The following is a 25,756-nucleotide window of genomic DNA, read 5'->3' on the forward strand; positions in this document are numbered from 1 at the left end:
CTTACTAGATTAGCATGTACAGTAGTTTAAAAAATCTCCCATAACAATAATTGTGTGAATCACAGAATTACCAATGACCTCTTATCAATAGCATTCCTGTTAATGAAACTGAGATGGGGAGAGACACTAACAACTCCGAACCTCACTCATGGTTCCCCACCAAAGCTAAGTATTATGGCTTCTCTCTCTGACCAAACAGAAGCAGAGTTTATTGCAAAGCCATAAGTGTCCTCCTTTGGATCCCCCAAATAGTGTTTCAGTGATTTCCTCTAGCTTGAATTGCTCCTCTCTATTTGCTGGGGGAGCTAGGCAGTCCATATCTGATGGATTTACTATGCGGACAATTACGTGGCCTTTCCACAGTCTTTTATTTGGCACGTACCACATATGAAGCTCAGAAGATACAGTGGGGAACAGGCCAAATGGAGTCCCTTTCCTCAGAGTGCATGGCCTGGCAAAAATCCTTGAATTCAGTATCAACTTTCCTTCACAGGCACGGCTCTGCACCCTCCTCCTCACGGATGCCTAGTCCTGAAACTATCTTGTTTTAGGTTTAGTTAGAAAGCTTTGTCTCAATAGCCCTTTTGTTTGTTTGTTTTATTTTTTTAAGTCAAGGTAGTTTTGAATAAAGGAGACAATATTTGAGTATTTACAAATCGGGTATTTAGAATATTTACACATATACAAATTCTGGGTGAAATATTCTGCTCCAATTTGTAATCTAGGCACACTTTGCTAGAAAACGTTAAGATTGAATTCAAATCAAGTACAGTATTTCAGAAATCTTTCAGGTGAAGCCTAGCTCTGGTTGCTAGGCAACCTGACAGACTCCCAAGCTGGGACCAACTCGCCTCCCACACTTGACCATCTCTCCAGTGGTGGGACGCGGAGTACCCATTGGTTCGCATCTCCTCTCACTTAGCCCCAAATGGTCGGAGAATCTCTCACTCCGCTCCCGTTGGCTCTCGCCGTCTCTTGCCGCTCCGTCATTGGCAAGTTGGCTCTCGTGCCACCCCACGTCAGTCTCTCACACCACTTCCTCGGCCCTGAGACTTTGTCCCCGCCCCTTCCCCCCGCCCTTCCAGCCACGAGGGAAAATCCTAGCGAGTCACCGCCTCTAGTTTCCTTTTGATTGGTAGAAGCCGGACTAGGGGGCGGGCGCTACAGAGCAACTCTACTGGCCGTGATTGGCTGCTGGAGCCACCGTTCCGCCTCCCAGCGACTCTCGGCGGTGCCGGAGTCGGGTGGGTTGGCGGCTATAAAGCTGGTGGCGGAGGGGAGGCGCCGCGGACTGTTCTTTCGTGGCTCACTCCCTTTCCTGTGTTGCCTCTCGGTCACGCTTGGTGAGTGTCCCGCGCGGTGGAGTAGAGCTAGGCTGCGGAGGTGCCGCGGGCGGGTGTGGGCTAGACGGAGGCGGTGTCCTTGACTAGGCCCGAAGGAGCTGGGGCTCTGGGTCAGGACGGAGGCGTGGACCTTGCCCGGGAGGATGGGGCACCGTGAGTGGGGCCGGGCGGGGGCTCCCTCGCCAGGGACCTGAGGCTGACCGTAGCGGATCTGAGAAGAGCCGAGGACACAGGCGAGTCGCGGAGGGGAGAACGCGAGAGGGCGTTGAGGTCTAGGTGTTCTAACGACATAGGAATTGGAGGTGCCAGAGAGGCAGCTGTGACCGCCTAGAGGGAAGTGGGGGGTGTCAGGAGGGTAGAGAAGAGAGTTGGGCTGCCGAGGCGTTTCCAGAGCCTTGGTTAAGGGTGGACGCCAAAGGATGGGTAAGATCCTCTTTAGACAGGCTGGTAGGTTCGTAGGGGGTGTGTCCTGCTGCCACATATAGAGTTGATGGAAAGAAGGGAAGTGGGTAGAATTACTTTTCTTCCTCAGCTCAGGTGCAAGAAAGCGTTCACAACCGTGATTTAGACCTGGCTAAGTATTGGGGCTCAGTCTGTACTTGCTTCAAGTCGCATAGATCACTGCCTCCCGCCTTCGTGCCTCCGTATTTTTTTTATGTCTGCGTTTTAAAAAATAGGCTTCCTTGGTGTTCTGAAATCCCACATCTCCCTCCTGCTAATACCTTCAGGACTAGCTTTAGGTGATACAATGTAATGGGCAGGCACTCACAGAGTCCTCACACAAATAGGTTTTAGATTAAGCTAAGGATATTTCAAAGCAAGTATATGGTGTCTTTGAAAACGCACGTCCGGCCTGGACCAGTGGTAGAGAAATGATTATTCTGATCACTCTGGAGGAGGGATTTGGGGAACAGATAATGTGAGGTTGTGCTTGTTTGTCATGCTTGTCCCTGTGGCCTTAGCCTTAAGGCATCACTGGCTGCTTTCACCGCTCACCTCTGCTGCAGCTCCCCACCTTCCCGAGGATGATCTTGCCACCTGCTGCAGTAGGATGACGTGCTCTGGCTGCTGCTAACTAACATTTGCTCTGTTTCAGGCATGAATCATGAAAAACAATTGACAAGATAAACAACAAAATTAAGACAAATGGAAGTGCTCCTAGAGTTAACAGATTTTTCCTTCTGAGATGGGTTTTGGACTTTATTGCACAGATACTATTAGATGAGAGGCAGTTGAAAGTCCTTAACATTTTCCGTGTCAGTAGTTCTTTGCACTTGAGACACCTAAGCAGCTTGTGTTCTTTAAACTTTATTTTAAAATTTCAGTTATCTTTGTGTGGAGAAGGGAGCAGGGATAGCATACCTTATAGGAAGAGAGAAAGGCTTTCTTTGTGTCTACCTTTGTAGATATTTCTCACCTAAGTTTGTAAGTTTGCCCTTTATTCAACTGTAGTCTAGTTCAGCTCAATTCTAGTATAAACATCAGTAACCCCAGCGCTCAGAAGGTATGACGTATGCTGGGGGGAGGGAGTGTAAAAGGATATTTTATGTTTGGAGCCGTAGACCACATCATTTGGGCCTTGTTTTAATTTTGTTTCTCATCTTAAATATTCCTCCAGATTGCTTTTACATCTTGTTTCTTTTAACTGTGGATTGATTTTGAGATTTTGACTTAGATAGCTTTTCTCAGAAGAAATAAATGCAAAAACCCCAGATATTGTTGTAACATGGGTTTCCTGGGTCCTCTAGAATCATTTAAAACCTGGTTGTATCTTCCAGAATCCAGAATTGGATATGAGATGTGGCTTGAGAAGTTTGTTTTGCTACATATCAAAATCTCCAATTAGTTTCCTTTAGAAAGGAATATAGCCTTATAATTTTATGCTGGGTTACTGTGGAACCAAATATCATAGAAGGATGTGTGATATTTTTGTTTTTCAAGAAGGTAGTATAGATTTAAAAGGCTGTGATACATATTACCTGTCCTAATGATAGTACTCTCTCTCTCTCTCTATATATATATATATATTTTTTTTTTTTTGAAGCAGAATCTCACTGTGTCGCCCAAGCTGGAGTGCAGCGGGGTGATCTCAGCTCACTGCAACTTCCGCCTCCCAGGTTCAAGCAATTCTCCTGCCTTAGCCTCCCGAGTAGCTAGGACTACAGAACACCACACCCAGCTAATTTTTTTGTATTTTTAGGAGAGATGGGGCGTCACCATGTTGGTCAGACTGGTCTCGAACTCCTTACCTCAAATGATCCATCCGCCTCAGCCTCCCAAAGTGCTGGGATTACAGGCATGAGCCACTGCGCCTGCCTAGAGCTAGATTCTTAATCTCTTCATCCTAATGCGTGGTGTGTGTTGATGTTCACTTAGTGTCTGTCAACTGAGTGTAGTTACACCAGTAGAGGAGAGGCTACTCTTTGAAAGCTTGAAGTCTTGTCTTCATCTTTGCAGGGTTTGTGGTTGTGTGTGGGTGCATATGGGAATGATTGTAAGACCAACAAATGTTTTCTGATTCCATATGGGCTTCTTACATTGTTCACCTTGGAATCTGTGAACAATTGAAACCATTTGCCTTGAACCATAGCAGTAGAGAGCCAGTTTCTTTAAACTAGACACTATGGTGCTGCAGGTCATCTCAAAAGTGATAATAGGCTACTCTGGACACGCTGCCTATAGGGAGCCCTGCTCTGCAAGGAGCAGTAACAAATTTTAAAAAAAAAAAAAAAAAAAGTGATAGCAGAAAGCACTTACTACTGAGGGCTGCTACAAGTATTAAATCGAAAAGATTTGTCCTCTAGTAGTTATAACTCCAAATTCAGCCACTGAAAAATACAGCAATTGAGTACCTTTACTTCAAGATCTCAAAGGGATTTCAAAAAATCAAAATATATAGCCCCTCTGCCAATAGAAGTGTAGGAATCCTGTATGGGTAAGAAGACTGCCCATAACTAGTTTTCCATAGAGAGTAGGCTATGTAGACTTGGGTATGAATGACCTACCTCTGTAGAAGTACAGGTCCCTGATTAGAAAACTTATTTTCTGTGTGATTTATCAAGGAAACCTTCCAGGAAGAGGTGACTTAGAACAGGGCCTTGAAAATGAGTAGAATCTCTGATAGGCAGACCTCCTCCTGGGAGGAGGCAGGAATGTCCATGCTTTTTACTTGGAGAACTATACCAGAGTGTACAGGTTTGAGCAAGTCTTTCTTAACATTAGTTTTTACTTGCTTGCTCCTAAGGAGGAAAGGTTGCCAACTTGTTCTTAATTTCCTAGATTTATCTCCTGTAACAATGAGAAAGATCAACAGGTAACTGTTTATGTTTTATAGTTTATATACTAAAATGTGTAGGTGATGAACTTCTCCAACCACTTGTTTGAATCAAGGCTAAGGAGGGAGCCAGAAGGAAGTATTCAGAACCCTGAGTAAACTCCAGAAGAAACCATCATTGCATAAATCTGATTGGCCCTAGACAATTCTTATCATTCTTGTGTTTTAGTCTTTGCCTGACTCAAAGTGCCTATATTTTATCCCAGGAGTCTACACACCTGCTTTGTGGTAACCTGCCCAGCTACTTGCCCTTCATTAACTGCTTCTTGACCCATGTTGATTCCCTCTGTCACTTAACTCTGAAAAGACCTGTTAGAAATAAGCTTGTGATCTGCTTGAGACTTTGGCAATACTGGTTTAGCCAGAATGGAGAAATCCTTAAGTAGCACAGCAGTTCTTTCTGAATCTTCTATTTGTTTCTTCTTTGTTCTCTGTGTCTCTCCCACCTAACCTCCCTTTCCAATTTAAGTAATCAAAATAGAAAGAGGAGCCCAGGCAAGGTGGCTCATGCCTATAATCCCAGCACTTTGGGAGGCCAAAGTGGGTGAATTGCTTTAGCCCAGGAGTTGGAAAACAGCCTGGGCAACATGGCAAAATCCCATCTCTACAAAAAATACAAAAATCAGCTGTGTATCGTGGTATGCACCTGTAGTCCCAGCTACTTGGGGGGCTGAGACAGGAGGATCACTTGAGCCTGGGAGGTCAAGGTTATAGTGAGCAGTGACCATGCCACTGCCTTCCAGTCTGGGTGACAGAGAGACACCCTGTCTCAAAAAAAAAAAAAAAAAATTGAGGGAATATAGGCAGTTCAAGGAAAATTTCCTTGTCACAAGCAGTGTCAAATGCATATACATACATGAACATCAAGAAGAAATATCATTTAAGTAGTCTTAACATGGAGAAGGAATCATGTTTTTCGAGAACTGGTCCCTGTGGTCTGCTTAATTTGCAGAAGACAAAGGCATAATTTGAGATAATAAAGAACAACAGATAGGTTATTTTCTCAAAGTATATATAATACTGTAGAGACATTTTTGGAATATTGTAGTAGTCTTTGCCTACAAAACTTAAGATCTATTTCTTTTCACGGGGCAGTGGGGGTAGGTGGGTAGTAAACTTAGTCAATGAAGTATGGCTGTGAGGAGCTCTTAAATTATGTAATTATGTAAATAAAGTAAAGCTTTACTAAATACTAATAACATCCGAATGTAGTCACCAGTGAATTCATTAAGGGCAGATGCTAAATTTGCCAGTAATTAAATAGAGAGCAGAGGAAATGGTGTATGCTGTGTTAAACACAGAAGCTGTCATCTCAAGTAACAGTCTTTCAAAACAGATGGACTGAAGAATATGTTCCAGTCACTTTCGAAAATTATTTCTACTTAATTTACATAATAATGTTTAATGGTCCTGTGTCTAAATGCTTAATTTTTTAACATAAGCACTAAGGGGGAAAATCACTTTCTAAAAGGTTTGGAGGGTGAAGGTGGCAGTGTTGAAAATGATTAGATCTTGCTAGAAAAAATACCTTTGTATAAGAACTAAGGTAATATTCAGTGTATTAGTGCTTTATGTTGCAAAGTGTCTTCATGTATGTTACCATCTCAGCAGTCCTTCACAATGATCTGGGGAGGGCAACTGTATTAGCTTCATTTTATCGATGAGGAAACTGAGGTCCAAAATTGGTGCCAAAGCCACAATCTCTTATATGCAGTGCAGGCTCTTGAATGCATAGATCTCTTTACTCTAGGAGTTTGCTAACTCATTACAACTTGTTTATATTCCTTTCCTCCAGTTCTTGAAAACCTTGGTTTAAAGCCTCAATTGGTGACATGGGCTTCTTATTTCCTTGAGGTTTTTTGTTTTTTCCTTCCCACAATAGTGATCTTCTTATATCCATTTATTACCAGGACTGAACCTATCACTAAAAGGGCTAAGAAAATCAGGGGGAAAATGTGTTATAAGCTTTAAGTATGATTTTTTCTAAGCAAATGTCAAATTCTATTCTGCATAATGTAGTTGGATAAGGAATTGCTTATCTTAACTCACTTTGAGTTGGATTCATTAGTATTTGAATTTGGGTAGTGATTTGTAACTTTAAAAGCAGTTCTTATTTGAAATTCCTAGTGCCCGAAGGAGGAAACAGTGACAGACCTGGAGACTACAGTTCTCTATCCTTCACACAGGTATGGCATCCTGTCATGCTACTTAAGGAAAGTATTCCTCTCTAATGGAAGGAAGAAATTTTGGTATCCTAGAGCGAATAACAATTTGTTTGTGCCATATGTTCTTAAAACCCCTTTTAGGGTTCTGCCTTATCTTTAAAATTTTGTTAATGCTGTAATGCTTCAGGAGACTAATTTTGTGTTTATTAGACTAATGTTTAAAATCTAGAAACAAATTTTAAAAATTAGTGTTCACTCATAAGAGAAAAATTGCATATAATAAAATGTAACTACATGAACTACTTAATCAGAAACAATCAGAGGTAAGCATGTCTGCCAGTAATGCTTTTTAAATTACAGCCTCAAAAGATATGTATCTGGGCTGCGGATGAATGTTTAAAATTATGTGAGAATGGGCCAGGCGCAGTGGCTCACGTCTGTAATCCCAGCACTTTGGGAGGCTGAGGTGGGCGGATCACCTGAGGTCAGGAATTCGAGACCAGCCTGGCCAACGTGGTAAAACCCCATCTCTACTAAAAATGCAAAAAAATTAGCCGGGCATGGTGGCAGGTGCCTATAATTCAAGCAGCTTGGGAGGCTGAGGCAAGAAAATCGCTTGAACCCAGGAGTCGGAGGTTGCAGTGAGCCGAGACTGCGCCACGGCACTCCAGCCTGGGCAAGAGTGGGACTCTGTCTCAAAAAAGAAAAAATTATGTGAGAATGGACAGTAATTGCAAATGTATTTCAACTGGTAATCTAATTATTTGCAGCCATTGCTTTCTCATATTGCCAGGGAGTGCTTCTCTTACGATTCTGCTTTTTTTGTATTTCAAGATTATGATTTCCTATGGATGTTAATGACGTTAGATTAGAAGTCTAGTGCAATTTCATTTATTCAACATTAGCATCTACCATATGCCAAACAGTGGGCTGGGTACCAGGGACACAAAAATGAAAAAAGCACAGTTCCTGCTCTCCAAAAGCTCCTTGTTTAATGCAGAGAGGCTAAGCCTAAATAGTAGAAGAGAAACTTGGCAGAGTTATTGAATTTTCCTTATCTGAAATGCTTGGGACCAGCACCATTAAATATTTTGGATTTTTCTGAATCATGGAATATTTGAGTTGAGCACCCCTAATCCGAAAATCCAAAATCCAAAATATTCCAATGAGCATTTCCTTTGAGCATCATGTTGGTGCTCAGAGAGTTTCAGATTTTGGAGCATTTCAGATTTTGCATTTTTGTATTAGGAATGCTCAACCTGCAGCATCTTGACAATGGTTAGATATGCAGTTTGGAAAGAACTGTTGGCCTATGATAGAGAAGAGAGCAGAGGCAGAGCTCAATTAGGAGGGACTGATGCTGAAGTCTTTCCCCAACACAGCCATTGAGGAGCTAGATTAGGACTTCCCTTACACCAGTATCATCAGCTAGTTTCCCTCCCCTTTTTCTCCCCTTTCCAGTTCTCTTTCATTTCCAGATTTATTCTCAGAATAACTACATAGGTCTTTTATGTATTGTAGACAGGAAGCATTCAGAAAACATTAACAAGGCTTCCTTATCTTGCTTTACTGACTCTGGAAATAGGGTATGGAGTTTCTTTTGTCCACCAGAGGGAGTGAGCCCTCACTTAAATGAGACTTGTTTAAGACTTTAGTTGTCTCTTGGTACTGCTTTGTTGGAAAACTTGAAAGGTTTACAAAATTCTCTGAAAGTTGCCTTTTCTCTCCTTTTTTAAGGATGGAATTTTTTTAAAAATGTATATATTTTATTATAATTACAGAGTCTTCATTATTCTCCTTAGACTTATTTTATGGTGAATATAGTACTCTGAAAAATAAATAAAATGCATTATCTGCAAAAAATTAAAAACATATGTAAGTTTTTTAACCCTCAGATTTTTAAAACTATATTCTACTTAGAAAATTTTTGTGATTTGTCTCTTTTTTTTAAATTAAAAAAAATTTTTTTTTTTTTTGAGATGGAGTCACACTCTGTGATCCAGGCTGGAGTGCAGTGGTGCGATCTTAGCTCACTGCAACCTCCGTCTCCTGGGTTCAAGCCTTCCTGCCTCAGCCTTCCAAGTAGCTGGGATTACAGATGCCCGCCACCATACCCAGTGAATTTTTGTATTTTTAGTAGAGACGGAGTTTCACCATTTTGGCCAGGCTGGTCTTGAACTCCTGACCTCAAGTGATCTGCCCACCTAGGCCTTCCAAAGTGCTGGGATTATAGGCATAAGCCATCACACCTGGCCTCTTTATTCTTAAATAGTGAATTAACCAAAATATTCTATTCTCTGATAGGGTAAAGAGTGAATACCATAATGTGAGCACCTCAGACCTATAGCTAGTCTTTTTTTCACCTAATTTATACCTAGCTATATCTAGCCTATTCCAGAGAGCATTTGAAAGAACAATGTAAGAGCACATCCTCAATAGGATAGTTAAAAGTAACATTTGCTGGGCACGGTGGCTCACGCCTGCAATCCCAGTACTTTGGGAGGCCGAGGCAGGTGGATCACTTGAGGTCAGGAGTTTGAGACCAGCCTGAACAACATGGTGAAACCCCATCTCTATTAAAAATACAAAATCAGCTGGGTGTGGTGGCACCCACCTGTAATCCCAGCTACTTGGGAGGCTGAGGCAGTAGAATCGCTTGAACCTGGGAGGCGCAGGTTGCAGTGAGCTGAGATCATACCATTTCACTCCAGCCTGGGCAACAAGAGCAAAATTCTGTCTCAAAAAAAAAAGTAACATTTGAAACCAGAAACAATTTTCTGTTCTTCTAAATGTCATGAAAGCAGTTATTTCTCTGTATTAATTTTCCTGTCAACTTACTCTCTTTTCTCAATTTGAACCAAAGGCTAAATATTTCAGATTAGATGGCTTTTTACCAAGAACATAATGGAAAAAAACATTGGCTGTCAGAAACCCTCAGAGGATGAGTAATATTGACTGAGTTGGACAATGTAAAAATGATTTTTTCCATCAAGGTCAGAATTGTGATTCACTTTCCATTTGATGTATGTGCGTTATTTTAGTTAACCTACATTTTTTGTTTGTTTGTTTGTTTTCAAATGAAACAAGTCATGTAGTTAATGTAGGACATTTAGGAGTCATAGAGTTGTACCTTATTTTAGGAGTACTATAATACAAAGAATTGATCATTGCTCATCAGACTATGACAAATACAGATTAATTCTGAAATTGAAGCCTTGCATTATAGCTTTGTTTTATAGAGAATTGTACAAGCATTATAAAGATAATTAAATATGTTGCCAGTGTTGCTGCGTGATGCTCTTAAAAGACTAAACTGAATTTATTAGTGAGTACAAGTATATTGCAAACTGGTTTATACCTTCAAAACGGTATATTACCTGTTCATTTTATTTCCAATAGTGTTAAAAACAACTGAGCCAGGCAAGGAAGACCATACTGTCTTCAGCACGTTTAAAGCAGTTTGAAGAGTTGAAAATAATCTAAAGGGTAGCCTTGTGGGAAAGGCTGGGAAGGTGGTTACTCCTACTTCAGTGACTTAAGAGATCATAAGTAGCAGCTTATATGCCTATGGACTAGTCTTTTTCTGGTAACAGTAGTTGTAGAGCACTTTCTTGTGGACTATCCGGTATCTTATTTTACTATAAACTTAGAATTCATGCCTAGTGGCATATTAGACAGCCCTTTTATATTTTCGTTTCAACTTCAGCAAAGTGGGAACCAACTTTATCAAAAAATTGATGGGAAAAGTTGGTTGAGGCTCAGAGTGAGGATAGATGTAGAGCATTTCAAGCACCTCATATCGAGAAAATCAGTAGTCTTCCATCTGAGTTGTAGACACAGGAAAGGAGTTGAAGATGAATGGAGTAGGAATGTAAAAGCCTTATCTTTATCCTCCCAGCTTTAGGTTTTAACAAGAATGAACTTCCCTTAGTCTTTCTTTATGCTCCTGTCCCTGAATGTTGGTGATGACATTGTTTTTCCTGTATTGAATACAGAAATATGGCCAGTACATTAAGAATTAAGAGGATATAATTGGGAAGTAGATTGTTGTGTTTAGGGGTTTTCCTTTCCATTGTGGAATTGAGTAGCAGCAGTATATATACTATGTCTGGTAAAATGGGCCATACAGTAGTCTAAGACATGAGAAGACCTTAAGGAACTTGGACGTAGTTGAGGTGACCAGACTATTTAATCTGCTTAGGTGCCACAGCAAAATACCATAGAGTAGGTGTTTTAAACAGCAGGTATTTATGATCTCATAGGTCTTTAGTCTGGAAGTCAGAGTGCCAGCGTGGTTGGTTCCCGATGACGGCTCTTCTGGATTGCAAGTGGCTATGTCCTCACATGGCACAGAGAGAGTATGAGAGCATGAGCAAACTCTTGTGGTACCTTCTTATAAGGGCGCTGATCTCATCATGAGGGCCCATCCTCATGACCTCATCTAAACCTGATTATTTTCCAAAGGCCCCATCTCCAAATGCCATCACATTGAGAGTTAAGGCTTCAACATATGAATTTGGTGGGGAAATACAGACATTCAATCCGTAATATAGGCAGATATTTGGGAAGTAACACAGTTGAAGCACTGAATGCTGTATTTTGAACTATCTGAAGAATCTGGGATATAATAAATTTAAGATGCTTCATTACCAATTAAATTAAGATACAATGCTTTTTTGATTACTTAGAATGTTTTAAAGAGCTCTTTTAGAGTTAGACATAGATTTTTGTCATGTGTCACTTGCATATTCAATAAGATGGAAAACACATAAAGAATTGCTAAATTTCACATATTTAGAGTCTGCCTTCTGAATTGTTTTTGGAGTCAGAGTTATTAATGCCTGTAATTTTCCATTAAACATCCTCTGTGCGGTCAAGAGAATTGGTGATGTAGCATTCCTTTCAAGAGCCCAAAAAAGAATGGGAAGGTTATGGTGCTGACCTTCAGCTTCGCGATTATGCAAAGCCAGCCTACTTTGACTCCTGCTTAGGGATTCACCACCTTCTACTTCCTTCCCAGTCTGTTTGGTTCCTAGAGGGTGAAATGAGTGCTCCAGTATCATATCTGAGAATTTCTTTCAGGCTGTTGACTGTCAGCTGCAAATGTCATGCTGGCAGTTTTGTTATTTTCCCATGTGTAAGCAATGACAGCATCATAATTGGCTTCTGTCTGATAGCAATTGTAAGAGGAATCCCAATTTCTGAAATGTTACCCAAGAAAGTGACTTTTAATTGACGAAGTATGATGGTGTAGAAGGACAGGCAAGAAATGCAAAAGGTAATTTAGAAAGGTTTCATGGGTAAAATGTGACCTATGTGATCTAGGGCTATAAAGGATTTCAATAAGCAGAAGCACGAGGTGGGTTGTTGAAGAAAGCACTAAATTTTTTGGATAAAGAATATAATAATTTGAGAGCAAAGAGTAGAGGGAGGATTATGTAGGTAAATAGTTGTAAGATGGGGAAAGATTGGGTAGTATTTAGCATTTATCCTTGATTGTTGACTTTAGTATAGTTCTCTTTGTGTGTTTTCTAGTATAAATTGCATACATGAAAGTTAAGAATCTTGTGTTAAGTCCCATATAAGAAGGAAGTAGATAGGAAGACCAAACTGGAAAAATGTATGGAGGTGTTTGTGAAATGACAGGAATGAAAGCAGCTTGTCTGAGCCTGATCTCTTCACTTCCTCAGTGGTGGTTCTGAGCGCTGATGTGGCTGAACTCCACTTACCAGGGAAAAGGGCATAAAGGAAACAGGGTTTGTGTGGAAGAAGTGGGGTAGAATAAAGTGGAGAGGGTCTCTGTTCATTTAGTGTATCTGGCAGTGTGCTTGTCAAGTGATAAAACACTTGAGAATAGAAATTTGGAATTCATTCTATACATTTTCTTCTTTCCCTAACATTTAGTCAGTTACAGTTTCTGCTAGTTCTTTTGCTTTTTCCATATTTTTGGAGGCTGTTCCTCTTCACTCCACATATAGTAATTGCTCTAGTTCATGGCCCGTGTCTTATCTGGACTGCCACGTCAGCTTCCTAACTCAACCATTCACAGCACCAGTGACTGTAAAACAGCGTTAGTGATGATAAAACAGTGGCTGTCAAACTTTTTTGACTGTGGCCCCCAGTAAAAAACTACGCTTTGTATTGCAACTTATGTATACTTTATGTATGTATGAATAATTAAAACAAAAGGTTGATTCAAGAAAAATCTTTACGTTTACCCTGTGCCATGCAATTCTATATCTTGTATTCTTTTCTGTTTCATTTTTTTAAATGTGTGCTTGCCATCCACTAAATCGATTCCGGAGTTGGAAAAACACTGACCTAACAACTAATATCACCATATTATTCCTTTTTTAAAACTCTCTGATGGCTTCTTACTATCTTCATGATAAATTTGAAGCCTTCAACATCAGTATACCAGAACCTTCATGACCTAACCCTTACCTAGTTATCCTAATCTATTATTTACCTGATCTACTCACTGGGGCTCATGTTTCATTCCAATAGACAAATAAAACTTTTTGTAATTCCTTGTAGTCTGCCTTTCTTCATGCTGTCCACTCTGTTGAAAATCTACTACCCTCCATTTCTTCAGTACGTTACTGCTTACTCCTGCTCATTCCTGGGGCTCAAGTCAGGCCCCTATAACCAGGATGATTTTCCTAACACTCCTTGCCCTACCACCAGGCTGGGTTAGGTAGTTCTCCATTATATAATGTGGCTCTCAATGTTGTTACCTGTTTATTATTATGTGTTTTTCTCTTATTATCCCATAAAATAGTGAATATTTGAGAGGATAAGGAAGTCTCCCATTAAACATCCATAATGTTTAGCATGTAACATGTTGATATTGTTTGGATGAATGAAAAAAAAGAAACAAAAACAATTCTTCTGTTTGGAAGGGAGGCACAACTGGTATCTCTTAAGTCTTTTTTTTTTTTTTCTTTTTCCCTCTACAGACAAGGTCTCACTGTCACCCAGTGGTGCAATCACAGCTCACTACACCCTTGTACTCCTGGGCTCAAGTGATCCTCCTGCCTCAGCCTCCCTAGTAGCTGGGACTACAGACATGCACCACCATGCTCAGCTCATTTAAAAAAAAAAATTTGTAGAGACAAGGTCTTGCTGTGTTGCCTAAGCTGGTCTTGAACTCCTGGGCTCAAGTGATCCTCCTGCCTCAGCCTCCCATTTGCACCTGGCCCCTTAAGACCTTTAATTGCAGAGTGGCAGAGGACAAATGACATAAATATAGGATTTGGCTTTCATTTTTAAGTATCAAATTAGTGGTGGGTTGACAAGTGATACAGAATGTTCATGAATCAGTTCAGCCCAGGTAACTCATAAACCAAGACCTTTGGGTCAATGAAATTCTGCCACGTAAGTGGCACCATCCAGTGATGTCATACCAAAAAAGGAAATTGAGTTGTAGAATTTTAAGTTTTAGGATTCTTTTCTCTAAAACTGAGGAGGTGTGCCACTCTTCAGAGCCTCACAACTACATTTCATTGGTTCTTATGCCATCTGGGTTCTGGTTAGAGGGCTGATGGAAGTACTCAAGAAAGATTAGAAGGTGGGAAGAAGGTACCTGTCTTGTTCTTGTCAGTGGCAGCAGCAACAGTGGGACTTTGGGTCTCTGGGTTCCATCTCAGCAGCAGAGGTGCTAGTACTGTAGCTCTAGCAGCTTCAGCAGGAGTACAGGCTCATGGGATCTGAAAACCACCTTTCCCACTTTGTTCTTCCAGCCCAGCCAACAAGTTTGTAGCTATTTCCCTGCATTAAAACTCCCCTCTGTTTGAAATATCTGGAGTAATTTTTCTTTTCCTGACTGATACAACCTGTTGAAGAAGCTGAAGCTCTGATAGGTTAAGTGCCCAACAATGGTCTTGTGTAGCTAGCAATTTTTGTTACTATTTGTAAGTAAATCTAGACACCACTTTTTAGTCCCTTTTTTAAAAAAGAGGACTGGTTTATCTATGATGAATAAATTATGTATGTATGTATGTATTTATTTATTTATTTATTTTTGGGACAGAATCTCACTTTGTCACCAAGGCTGGAGTGCAGTGGTGAGATCTCGGCTAACTGCAAGCCCCTCCTCCTGGGTTCACACCATTCTTCTGCTTCAGCCTCCCAAGTAGCTGGGACTACAGGCGCCTGCCACCATGCCCGGCTAATTTTTTTGTATTTTTAGTAGAGACGGGGTTTCACTGTGTTAGCCAGGGTGGTCTTGATCTCCTGACCTCATGATCCACCCGCCAAGGCCTCCCAAAGTGCTGGGATTACAGGCATGAGCCACCATGCCAGCCTGATTTATTTAAACTTTCAGGTAGTCAGGTAATTCTGATTTGTCAGCCGTATTTCTAAATTGTCATTGTATTTTATCTTACAGTTCTTTACAATGTAGAAAATCTTATTTGAGTGTTGTTTACCTCTAATAATCATGTTTTAAATCTAGAGATGCCCAATTTTGAATAAAATGAAAGCCTTTCTAAAAGACTATAATTTTAAATGATAATATTCCATTTGTATAATAATTGCTACTTCACATGTACACAATTGACTGCCCTAAATACTAAACTTAAAGAAACTAAACTAATACTTCAGATGATTGCTAAACTCTTAATATCTATTTCTCAATTTCAAACTTGAAAACCAGCAACTTATAACCTAATACAATGTTTTTTTCTGTTTCTCCTTTCTAAAGCTCTTTCACCATGCCTGGATCGCTTCCTTTGAATGCGGAAGCTTGCTGGCCAAAAGATGTGGGAATTGTTGCCCTTGAGATCTATTTTCCTTCTCAATATGTTGATCAAGCAGAGTTGGAAAAATATGATGGTGTAGATGCTGGAAAGTATACCATTGGCTTGGGCCAGGCCAAGATGGGCTTCTGCACAGATAGAGAAGATATTAACTCTCTTTGCATGACTGTGGTTCAGAATCTTATGGAGAGAAATAACCTTTCCTATGATTGCATTGGGCGACTAGAAGTTGGAACAGAGACAATCATCGACAAATCAAAGTCAGTGAAGACTAATTTGATGCAGCTGTTTGAAGAGTCTGGGAATACCGATATAGAAGGAATTGACACAACTAATGCATGCTATGGAGGCACAGCTGCTGTCTTCAATGCTGTTAACTGGATTGAATCCAGCTCTTGGGATGGTATGTTACATGCCTATTCCCCTCGTCCCCCAAAATTTTTTTCTGAGATTCAGTAGACCCAAATGACACTTTAGTTAATGCAATATGCAAACTTCTGTAATTTATACTTGTGTGGCTATATTAAGAAAGATATTATACCTGTCTGTTGTTATCTGAATTGTGAATTGGTTATCTTATCTTGTAGGACAAATGGTCTATTCAAAATTTAGTCAGATAGATGACAGAGCCTTGGCAGATGAATTTTAAAAAAAATTAGAGCATTTCTTTCTTTATCAAAGATGGGAAAAGCATATTCTGGGGGAAATATAACAGACTTCAGTTTCCATGTGTGGTTATAGTGTTGAATTCCTTCTTGTGAAATAACAAAAAATATTTTTCAGGACGGTATGCCCTGGTAGTTGCGGGAGATATTGCTGTATATGCCACAGGAAATGCTAGACCTACAGGTGGAGTTGGAGCAGTAGCTCTGCTAATTGGGCCAAATGCTCCTTTAATTTTTGAACGAGGTAAGTGCTTGGGAAAGCATTTTTGGTTTTTTTTTTAGCACAGTATGCTGAGAAAGTTGAAAATAGAAATAGGAGCTGTCACTTACTTAATGGTCATTAAATGCAGGTATTACTTGCTAAGAGCTTTATGTGTGTTACTGTATTTATGTTTTTGTTTTTGTTTTTGTTTTTTTTGAGATGGAGTTTCGCTCTTGTTGCCCAAGCTGGAGTGTAATGGCATGATCTCAGCTCACTGCAACCTGTGCCCCCGGGTTCAAGTGATTATCCTGCCTCAGCCTCCTGAGTAGCTGGGATTACAGGCACACGCCACCATGCCTGGCTAATTTTTTGTATTTTTAGTAACAGGGTTTCACCATGTTAGCCAGGCTGGTATGGAACTCCTGACCTCAGGTGATCTGCTCCCCTCAACCTCCCAAAGTGCTGGGATTACAGGCATGAGCCACCGTCCCCAGCCCGTATTTAATTTTTATAGCAGTTTTATGAGGTAGGTGGTGTCATCCCCACTTTACAGAGAAGTGGGTTAATGTAGGGTTTAAGTGATAACTTAAATAGTAACTTGCTCATAGTCAGTGGCAAGTGTAATTTGTCTTCAGTGTAGTAGAGTAACTGTGATCTCTGTTAGAGTTATGAAACTGGCTTGAAAAGTTGTATACCAAAGGAGTCTTAGGACTGTCCATGGATACTGTTATGTATCATTTCACTTATATTGGCTTCACCTTGTGATTTCTCTACTGTAAGTGGTGAGAATTGATCAGATAGTTAAGGAAAGTCCTTAGATAATTCAATATACTTACTAGCATACAGACATCAAGAAGCAGAAATATATAGACATCTTCCTTTTTGGTTCCAATAGGGCTTCGTGGGACACATATGCAACATGCCTATGATTTTTACAAGCCTGATATGCTATCTGAATATCCTATAGTAGATGGAAAACTCTCCATACAGTGCTACCTCAGTGCATTAGACCGCTGCTATTCTGTCTACTGCAAAAAGATCCGTGCCCAGTGGCAGAAAGGTAAGTTTTACCCATTTTCCTTGGTTTTGGGATCAGTTGAGAGCAGTGTAATGTACCAGTTGAGAGCAGTGTAAGGTATCTTTAGTAAGCAACTACTTTGTGGGCTTTCTTCATTTAATGTCCTTTTACCATTAATTCCTCATTCACCAAACAGCATTTTCCCGTAGTTTCTGGGAAAGTGTAATTTACTAGAAGAGGTAAACTTTGAAACTGAGGTATATCTCTGCAAAAATATTCAGGTCGGTTTACCCCTTGTAAGAAAATCAAAGTGGAGTAAAAGAAGGTAACTTGAATTTTGTTTTTTTGAGAGAGTTATTTTAAGAAGGTTTTGGACTACAGTTGTCATTCAGGGAAAACTAATGAAAATGAATTACTAAAGTGATCTTCCCCCAAAAATAATCTCTTTGCACTTGACCTGTGAATTTGTATTTGTTTTTTTACCGTTGTCATTAATCTAGACATTTGTTGAGGCACTGAAAGAACAGTATTTGAGTTAATCCTAACACATTATTACATAAAGTATACTTTTTCTATAGTCCAGCTTTGCTTTTTAGAGGTTATGAGAAAGGGTTAAAAATCATATTCAATGAAAATATCAGTGAATTCAGTGGCTCTGGATAAGAATCATTCTTGCAGTATACATTAACAGAAAGGTGGTTTTCTAACTTTTTATTAGGACCCACAGTAAGAAGTACATGTTACATTGTATGTGTATGCCAGACTGAAACAAAAATGTCGTGACATTACTTACCCTTGCTGCAAGTTATAGAGTTTGCTATTTTTCTACTGTATTTTGTTTTTTAAAATACTCTTCTACTAAAAAAAAAAAATTCTGAATCCTGACCCACTAAATTGATTATGTAACCTGCTAGTATGTATGACTCTTAAATTTGAAAATTAGTGACATGGTATATATTGTTTCATCTTTGAGTGTCTTTTTAAATGTACATTTCAAGGTATAGAGAGGTTTCATTATACAGTATATTTGTGGTTGCTGTTTAAACATATAAAAATATCCTAGCCTTATTCTAAAGTCAAACTTTAAGATTTCATGGCTTATATGAATTTAATAGTTTCCTTGGACTTCTCTTTCAGAGGGAAATGATAAAGATTTTACCTTGAATGATTTTGGCTTCATGATCTTTCACTCACCATATTGTAAACTGGTTCAGAAATCTCTAGCTCGGATGTTGTTGAATGACTTCCTTAATGACCAGAATAGAGATAAAAATAGTATCTATAGTGGCCTGGAAGCCTTTGGGTAAGAGGAGCTCTTATGAGTTTTTTCCTTCTATATTATAGCATTTTTAATATCTGTTAAGCTGTTATTTGTACAGACTGAGAAATTGAGAGTCAGAAGGATCTTAGAAGTCATCTGGTCTAATCTGTGTGTCTCAATCAGTGAAGAATCTAAGTCCAGAGAGGTGGTAGCTTTCATGCACAAATTCTTTAGACATTTCTATTCAGATTTTCTGATTTCTTTCTTTCAGCTGCATTCATGTTGTCATGATAAAATAACTGCACAAGGGCCTATATTCACTACAGCAGCCTCTTAACTCCTTGCCTCTCTCAGCACCCCTGCCCCCATGTCCTTTTCCATCCTGCACACTGCCACAGATGAAGTCAGCTTTTGTACTCCACCTGCCTTTTTCTCACTTTAGGCTCCCTAGCATGCTATGCGTGTTCAAATCATTCTGTTTCTCCCCGTGTCTCTTGTGTGTCCTTTCTCTATCTGACAAAATTATCCGTGACTTTTAAAACTTGGCTCCTGTAATACCATGACTTTTCTAACTAAATAAATATTATTGTGGACTTGAAATAGTATTCTATTCACTGCCAATAAAGCTACAGCAGGTCTATTAACCTATTCAAATCAAACAGTCTTAACTTGCTTATGAAAACTTTTGAGAAAAAGAACCATATATGTACAACTGTTATGATTTCTATAGCAATTAGATTGCTGCTACTTGGCTTTTAATAAATGGGAAAACAATTATATACACTTAAAGATTTGAATCCTAATTAGGCTGTTGTTTAGAGTAATAAAAACATAGGCTTTGAACACTGTAAAACTGTAAAATAAATCTTTCAGGGATGTTAAATTAGAAGACACCTACTTTGATAGAGATGTGGAGAAAGCATTTATGAAGGCTAGCTCTGAACTCTTCAGTCAGAAAACAAAGGCATCTTTACTTGTATCAAATCAAAATGGAAATATGTACACATCTTCAGTATATGGTTCCCTTGCATCTGTTCTAGCACAGTAAGTATAAATTTCACTTACTACTTAACTCCCCTTATTTGGTAGATGTTAGATTTCTAAGACCAAATCTGGTGTCAAGCATGTTAGTGGTAGATCACAGAAAATTTTATCTTGAGGCTCTCTAATCTGCTATTGTCCATTGACTTGAAGGATGTATGGGTTGAGGCTACAGTTCTTCCAGAAGTATTTGTTAATTTCATACCGGCTTTCCTGGCTCCATGGTTTTTTTTGTTCTTGACCTACAGTTGAACTACAAATACCTGGTTAATGAAGTAACTTGTTTTGTGGCATGACTTTCACAAGCTCTGTCATTGCCCACAAGATGAAAACTCACATGCTGCAATATTAAAACTAAGTTAGATTCCCTACTGTAATATTAACACTTTGAGTTATATCTTTAAAACTTTAAGTTAGATTCTACTTTAACTTATAGCCTGAATTTTTATTGCTACTTGTATAGCTTCCCACGCGTTGTAGCTTTGGATCAGTTAAACTTCTTAACTATTGTTACACCCTATATAGGTACTCACCTCAGCAATTAGCAGGGAAGAGAATTGGAGTGTTTTCTTATGGTTCTGGTTTGGCTGCCACTCTGTACTCTCTTAAAGTCACACAAGATGCTACACCAGGTAAGGGCTAAATCTTTCAAAAATAATGTATTATGAACTGAGGCCGGGCACAGTGGCTCAAACCCATAATCCCAGCACTTTGGGAGGCCGAGGCGGGCAGATCACCTGAGGTCAGGAGTTCAAGACCAGTCTGGCCAACATGGTGAAACCCCATCTCTACTAAAAATACAAAAAATTAGCCAGGTGAGGTGGTGCATACCTATAGTCCCAGCTACTCGGGAGGCTGAAGTAGCAGAATCGCTTCAATCCAGGAGAGCGAGGTTGTGGTGAGCTGAGATCGCACTACTGTGCTCCAGCCTGGGTGATAGAGCGAGACTCTGTCTCAAAAAAAAAAAAAAAAAAAAAAAAGAATGTATTGAAAACTACTCTGGGGAAGTTGATTTTGCAGGCTTCTGCAGGCTTCTCAAGTGAGCACCTGAATCTGTCCTACAGATCATTACAATATTTTAGTCTTCATTACTTCTTCAATAGGTTTTTACTCTCTGCCCTAAAAATCTACCTTATCCAAAAAAAAAAAAAAATTCTACTTTTTTTTTTTTTTTTTTTTTGAGACGGAGTCTCGCTCTGTCGCCCAGGCTGGAGTGCTGTGGCCGGATCTCAGCTCACTGAAAGCTCCGCCTCCCGGGTTCCCGCCATTCTCCTGCCTCAGCCTCCCGAGTAGCTGGGACTACAGGCGCCCGCCACCTCGCCCGGCTAGTTTTTTGTATTTTTTTAGTAGAGACGGGGTTTCACCGTGTTAGCCAGGATGGTCTCGATCTCCTGACCTCGTGATCCACCCGTCTCAGCCTCCCAAAGTGCTGGGATTACAGGCTTGAGCCACCGCGCCCGGCCAAAAAAATTCTACTTTATCTGGATAAAGGATAGGACTAAGTTATCTAATTTTTATAGGCTTATGGTCTTGGCTATATTTAAGGTCACGTTTGTGCTTTCCCTGAGCAGCAATGAGCAAAAATGTAGAGATAAACTGATGAAAACTTGACATAACTTTTTTTTTTTTTTTTTTTTTTTTTTTGAGACGGAGTCTTGCTCTGTCGCCCAGGCTGGAGTGCAGTGGCCGGATCTCAGCTCACTGCAAGCCCTGCCTCCCGGGTTCACGCCATTCTCCTGCCTCAGCCTCCCGAGTAGCTGGGACTACAGGCGCCCGCCACCTCGCCCGGCTAGTTTTTTGTATTTTTTAGTAGAGACGGGGTTTCACCGTGTTAGCCAGGATGGTCTCGATCTTCTGACCTCGTGATCCACCCGTCTCGGCCTCCCAAAGTGCTGGGATTACAGGCTTGAGCCACCGCGCCCGGCCGACATAACTTTTTAAAATTATACCATGGGCCAGGTGCAATGGCTCACACCTATAATCCTAACACTTCAGGAGGCTGAGGTGAGAGGATTGCTTGAGGCCAGATGTTCAAGGCCAGCCTCAGCAACATAGTGAGACTCCATCTGTATAAAAAATAATAATAATAAAATAATTATACCATGAATTAATTGTAGAAAAGTTATTTATAGTTTCAAATTGTACCTGTTTCCTAACTTGTCTAGTGGTGGATACTCAATAATAGATTTCCAGTCTGAGATCATAGGAGATTTGTCAAATAGGTATCTTATCTTTTAACTAATCAATAGCCAGTAGTTTTAACAAAAATGAAAAGTTGTTTTATCTCATTTGGCAACATTTTACTTAGGCTTCTTTTGGACATGATTTTTTTTTAAGTCTTTTAATGTTGGAATTATTTACTATTTTAGGGTCTGCTCTTGATAAAATAACAGCAAGTTTATGTGATCTTAAATCAAGACTTGATTCAAGAACTTGTGTGGCACCAGATGTCTTCGCTGAAAACATGAAGCTCAGAGAGGACACCCATCATTTGGGTAAAAATATTAAATGTTCTTTAACCCAAAGCTTATTTGGAGGGCTGATATCATTAAGGATGCTACATATAAGATAAGGATGTCAAGACTTTACTCAGTACTAATCTGATGTCAGTGAAAATTATTGGGATATATGAAACTTATCTTTAGTTTTATTACCAGATGACTTGTATATCATAACTAATTGTAGATATTCTCTCCCTTTCCTTTAGTCAACTATATTCCCCAGGGTTCAATAGATTCACTCTTTGAAGGAACATGGTACTTAGTTAGGGTGGATGAAAAGCACAGAAGAACTTACGCTCGGCGTCCCACTCCAAATGATGACACTTTGGATGAAGGAGTAGGACTTGTGCATTCAAACACAGCAACTGAGGTAAGTAAAAGAGTTCCTATCTCCGTATCTTAGGGTTTAGGAGACCTAACTGGGATTTAGCAACTTAAATAAATGTCAGTAAAGAAGAGTAATTCATAGTAAGGGCTCTGGGAGTAGATTCTAGCTGTACTATTTCCAATTGTATAAAGTGCTTTGCATTTGAATTATTAATATTTTAAGAATATACAGTAAAGGCCGGGTGCGGTGGCTTATGCCTGTAATCCCAGCACTTTGGGAGGCTGAGGCAGGCGGATCATGAGGTCAGGAGATCAAGACCATCCTGGCCAACATGGTGAAACCCTGTCTCTACTAAAAATACAAAAATTAGCTGGGCTTAGTGGCATATGCCTATAACCCCAGCTACTCAGGAGGCTGAGTCAGGAGAATCGCTTGAACCAGGAGTCAGAGGTTGCAGTGAGCTGAGATCACACCACTGCACTCCAGCCTGGCGACAGAGCAAGATTCCATCTCAAAAAAAAAAAAAAAAAAAGAAAGAAAGAAAAAGAATATGCAGTAAATAACTAGGTTTTATTAAGGATACCAGGATTTAAAGGAAGACGGATGTAGAGAGAAGGTTCATTTGTGGTGTGTGTCTTGGTGAGAGATGGAGTAGAGGGACAAGGATCCTTTCACATCTCATCCTAGATCATGGTCAAAATCTGTCCTCACATTGTCAAGAAGTAACAATCATAGCTATAATTTGAATTCCTGTTACATACTAGGCACTTTACTTACGTTTTCTTATTTAATCCTTACAACAACCTCCTTGAAGTTTATAAATGATACTGTCCTCCCTTTAGAGATGAGCCTCCAAGAGGTTACATTACTTGCCCAGGATTATAGCTAGTAAGTGTTGAAGCTAGGTTGTAAACTAAGGACTTTATAACCTTGAAACTACTTATTTATCTGCTTATTACAAGTTTGGTAAATGGATAGTTTGCTTCTTGCTATTATGCAAATTAGGTAGCAAGTCAAAACACCAGTGTTTGAGTTGCAAATACAAGATGTAACAAGTAAAATACTGTATGTGGTGGGTCTCTGTGGCAGGCTTCCTCTCTCCCCTTATATGGATAATTGTATACTAAATTCACCACAAGGTGAAAAATTGATATTTAGTTCCCTTCTTGAAAAGTTATATAGAATATATATTTAGCATAAACTTCTCCAGAGTTGTCCTTTATTAAGTTTCTTTACAGAAACTTTAATTGGTGCCATGATTCTTGGGGGGGAAAGAATCATAAGAGCCATCAACTTTTTTCCTTTCATTTTAGCATATTCCAAGCCCTGCCAAGAAAGTGCCAAGACTCCCTGCCACAGCAGCAGAACCTGAAGCAGCTGTCATTAGTAACGGGGAACATTAAGATGCTCTATGAGGTGCAAGACTTCAGGGTGGGGGTGGGCATGGGGGTGGGAGGATGGGAACAGTTGGAGGAATGGGATATCTGGGGATAATTTTAAAGGATTACGTGTTACGTAAATTTTTATGTGACTGACATGGAGCCTGGATCACTATCGTGTACTTGGGAAAGTCTTTTTGCTCAATTTGCTGACATACTTCCTGTTGTGGTCTGGCCAATGCCAAATGTACTCGAATGATGTTAAGGGCTCTGTAAAACTTCATACCTCTTTGGCCATTCGTATGCATGATGTTTGGTTTTTAAACATGGTATAATGAATTGTGTACTTCTGTCAGAAGAAAGCAGAGGTACTAATCTCCAGTTAAGAATTTTTTTAACATGTAAGACTTTTGTACTTTGAACAACAAGATTACAGCAAGTACCTGTGGTTTTTGAAAAACATTTCTAGCTTGGGGAATGTGACCACATTCCCCAATGTGGTAAAATTGGGGTAAAATGTGATATGCATAAACCCTTTGAAAATAGCAAGACAAACATGCCCTTTTTCTAAAATGGATAAATCCTAAAGAGGAAGAAAAAAGTTGAGACAATAAAACACTGGCTCTGGAATCTGGAATGTTAAGTCCAGGCCAGCAGTGACAAAAGTTATTGTAATGACCTCTGAACAGAGAAACACTGCCATTGAACAGGCTTCTGGTATAGAAAACATGGTACCTTCAGGAGCTGTGAATATAACTCTAGTTGTGCCCCTGAATCAGTTCGTGGTAGATTATGCTGAACAACAGTGAGATGTTATTGGAGGTGTGGATGAGGAAGTTTGTTGTTGCAGTCCTTCTTTGCACCTTATTTTAAAGAATAAATGAAACATTTTTCTGGTTATCTTTTTAAAAATTTAAAGTGGAAGGGAAGAATAGAGGCAAGGCATTATTAGCTTACTTCTGATGCTTCAGTGTTATAAATTCAACATATAGGCTGACAACCTAAATTCATGGTATAACACAGCTCTTTTCCTTTTTTTTTTTTTTTTCTGTATCTGTTCAATGAAAATAAGGTACAACACAAGTTTTTACCTAGTCTGACTAGAAGTATTCCACTTCAAGGTCTGAAGTAGTACTTTTACCTTAAAAAAAAAAAAAAAAAAAAAAGACGACAACAAACAAAAACTGTCACACAGGATGGATAAGAAGATTGGTTAAACAGTTTTGTGTAGATCTTTTTGGTGCTGAACTATGACATGAGCCTTATAGATTGTAAAATAGAGATAGTTGGAACTAATGTACAGAACTAAATTTTTTAAACTTTATTTGCTGTTAAATTCTGTGAAGTTTCAGTTATCTAAAATAAACATACACAAATATGAAATGTAATGTTTCAGATTGCAAGGTAATATGTAATGTAGTGTTTGTAAGATACTCTTGTCTAATATTAACTAGTAGTATTTTGATTTGTACAGTCATAATTTGTTAAAATGACTTCATTTAACATTCACTGATAGAGATTAATAATGTAAGTTCTGATTTAAAGAATGGTGGGAAAATGGTGCATGTAATACTTTTGCAACTGTTGGGGAGATCGGTATGTTTTGAAAAGAGTAATTTAACTTTTGGGTGCCAGGAAATGGGTTTTCTCAAAGTTCATTGCCGGCAATGGGCAGGCCTGCAAATATTGGCACAGAGCATTAATCATACACCTTATTAACGGTGAGGTGAATAACTTTGAAATAAAGTTTTAAAGAAATA

The 25,756-nt window shown here is 39.5% G+C and overlaps 1 protein-coding gene across 2 annotated transcripts; it reads left to right on the forward strand.

Moving 5' to 3' along the window:
• Nucleotides 1–1,188: 1,188 nt before the first annotated feature.
• On the forward strand, nt 1,189–25,756 carry LOC105487476 (3-hydroxy-3-methylglutaryl-CoA synthase 1). 2 transcript variants are annotated; one of them, XM_011750933.3, is made up of 11 exons: nt 1,189–1,343; nt 6,805–6,863; nt 15,547–16,004; nt 16,385–16,510; nt 17,364–17,528; nt 18,624–18,789; nt 19,621–19,791; nt 20,314–20,420; nt 22,158–22,283; nt 22,496–22,659; nt 23,931–25,756. In XM_011750933.3, exons 3-11 carry the CDS (start codon nt 15,557–15,559, stop codon nt 24,018–24,020), a joined length of 1,563 nt encoding a protein of 520 aa, XP_011749235.1. In that variant the 5' UTR covers nt 1,189–1,343; nt 6,805–6,863; nt 15,547–15,556; the 3' UTR covers nt 24,021–25,756. The 2 variants fall into 2 exon arrangements, with proteins under 2 accessions (XP_011749235.1, XP_011749236.1); XM_011750934.3 differs by lacking the exon at nt 6,805–6,863 and having other exon boundaries at nt 1,192–1,343.

Source organism: Macaca nemestrina, chromosome 6 (assembly GCF_043159975.1).
Source record: "Macaca nemestrina isolate mMacNem1 chromosome 6, mMacNem.hap1, whole genome shotgun sequence".
In the NCBI taxonomy this organism is placed as follows: Eukaryota; Metazoa; Chordata; class Mammalia; order Primates; family Cercopithecidae; genus Macaca; species Macaca nemestrina.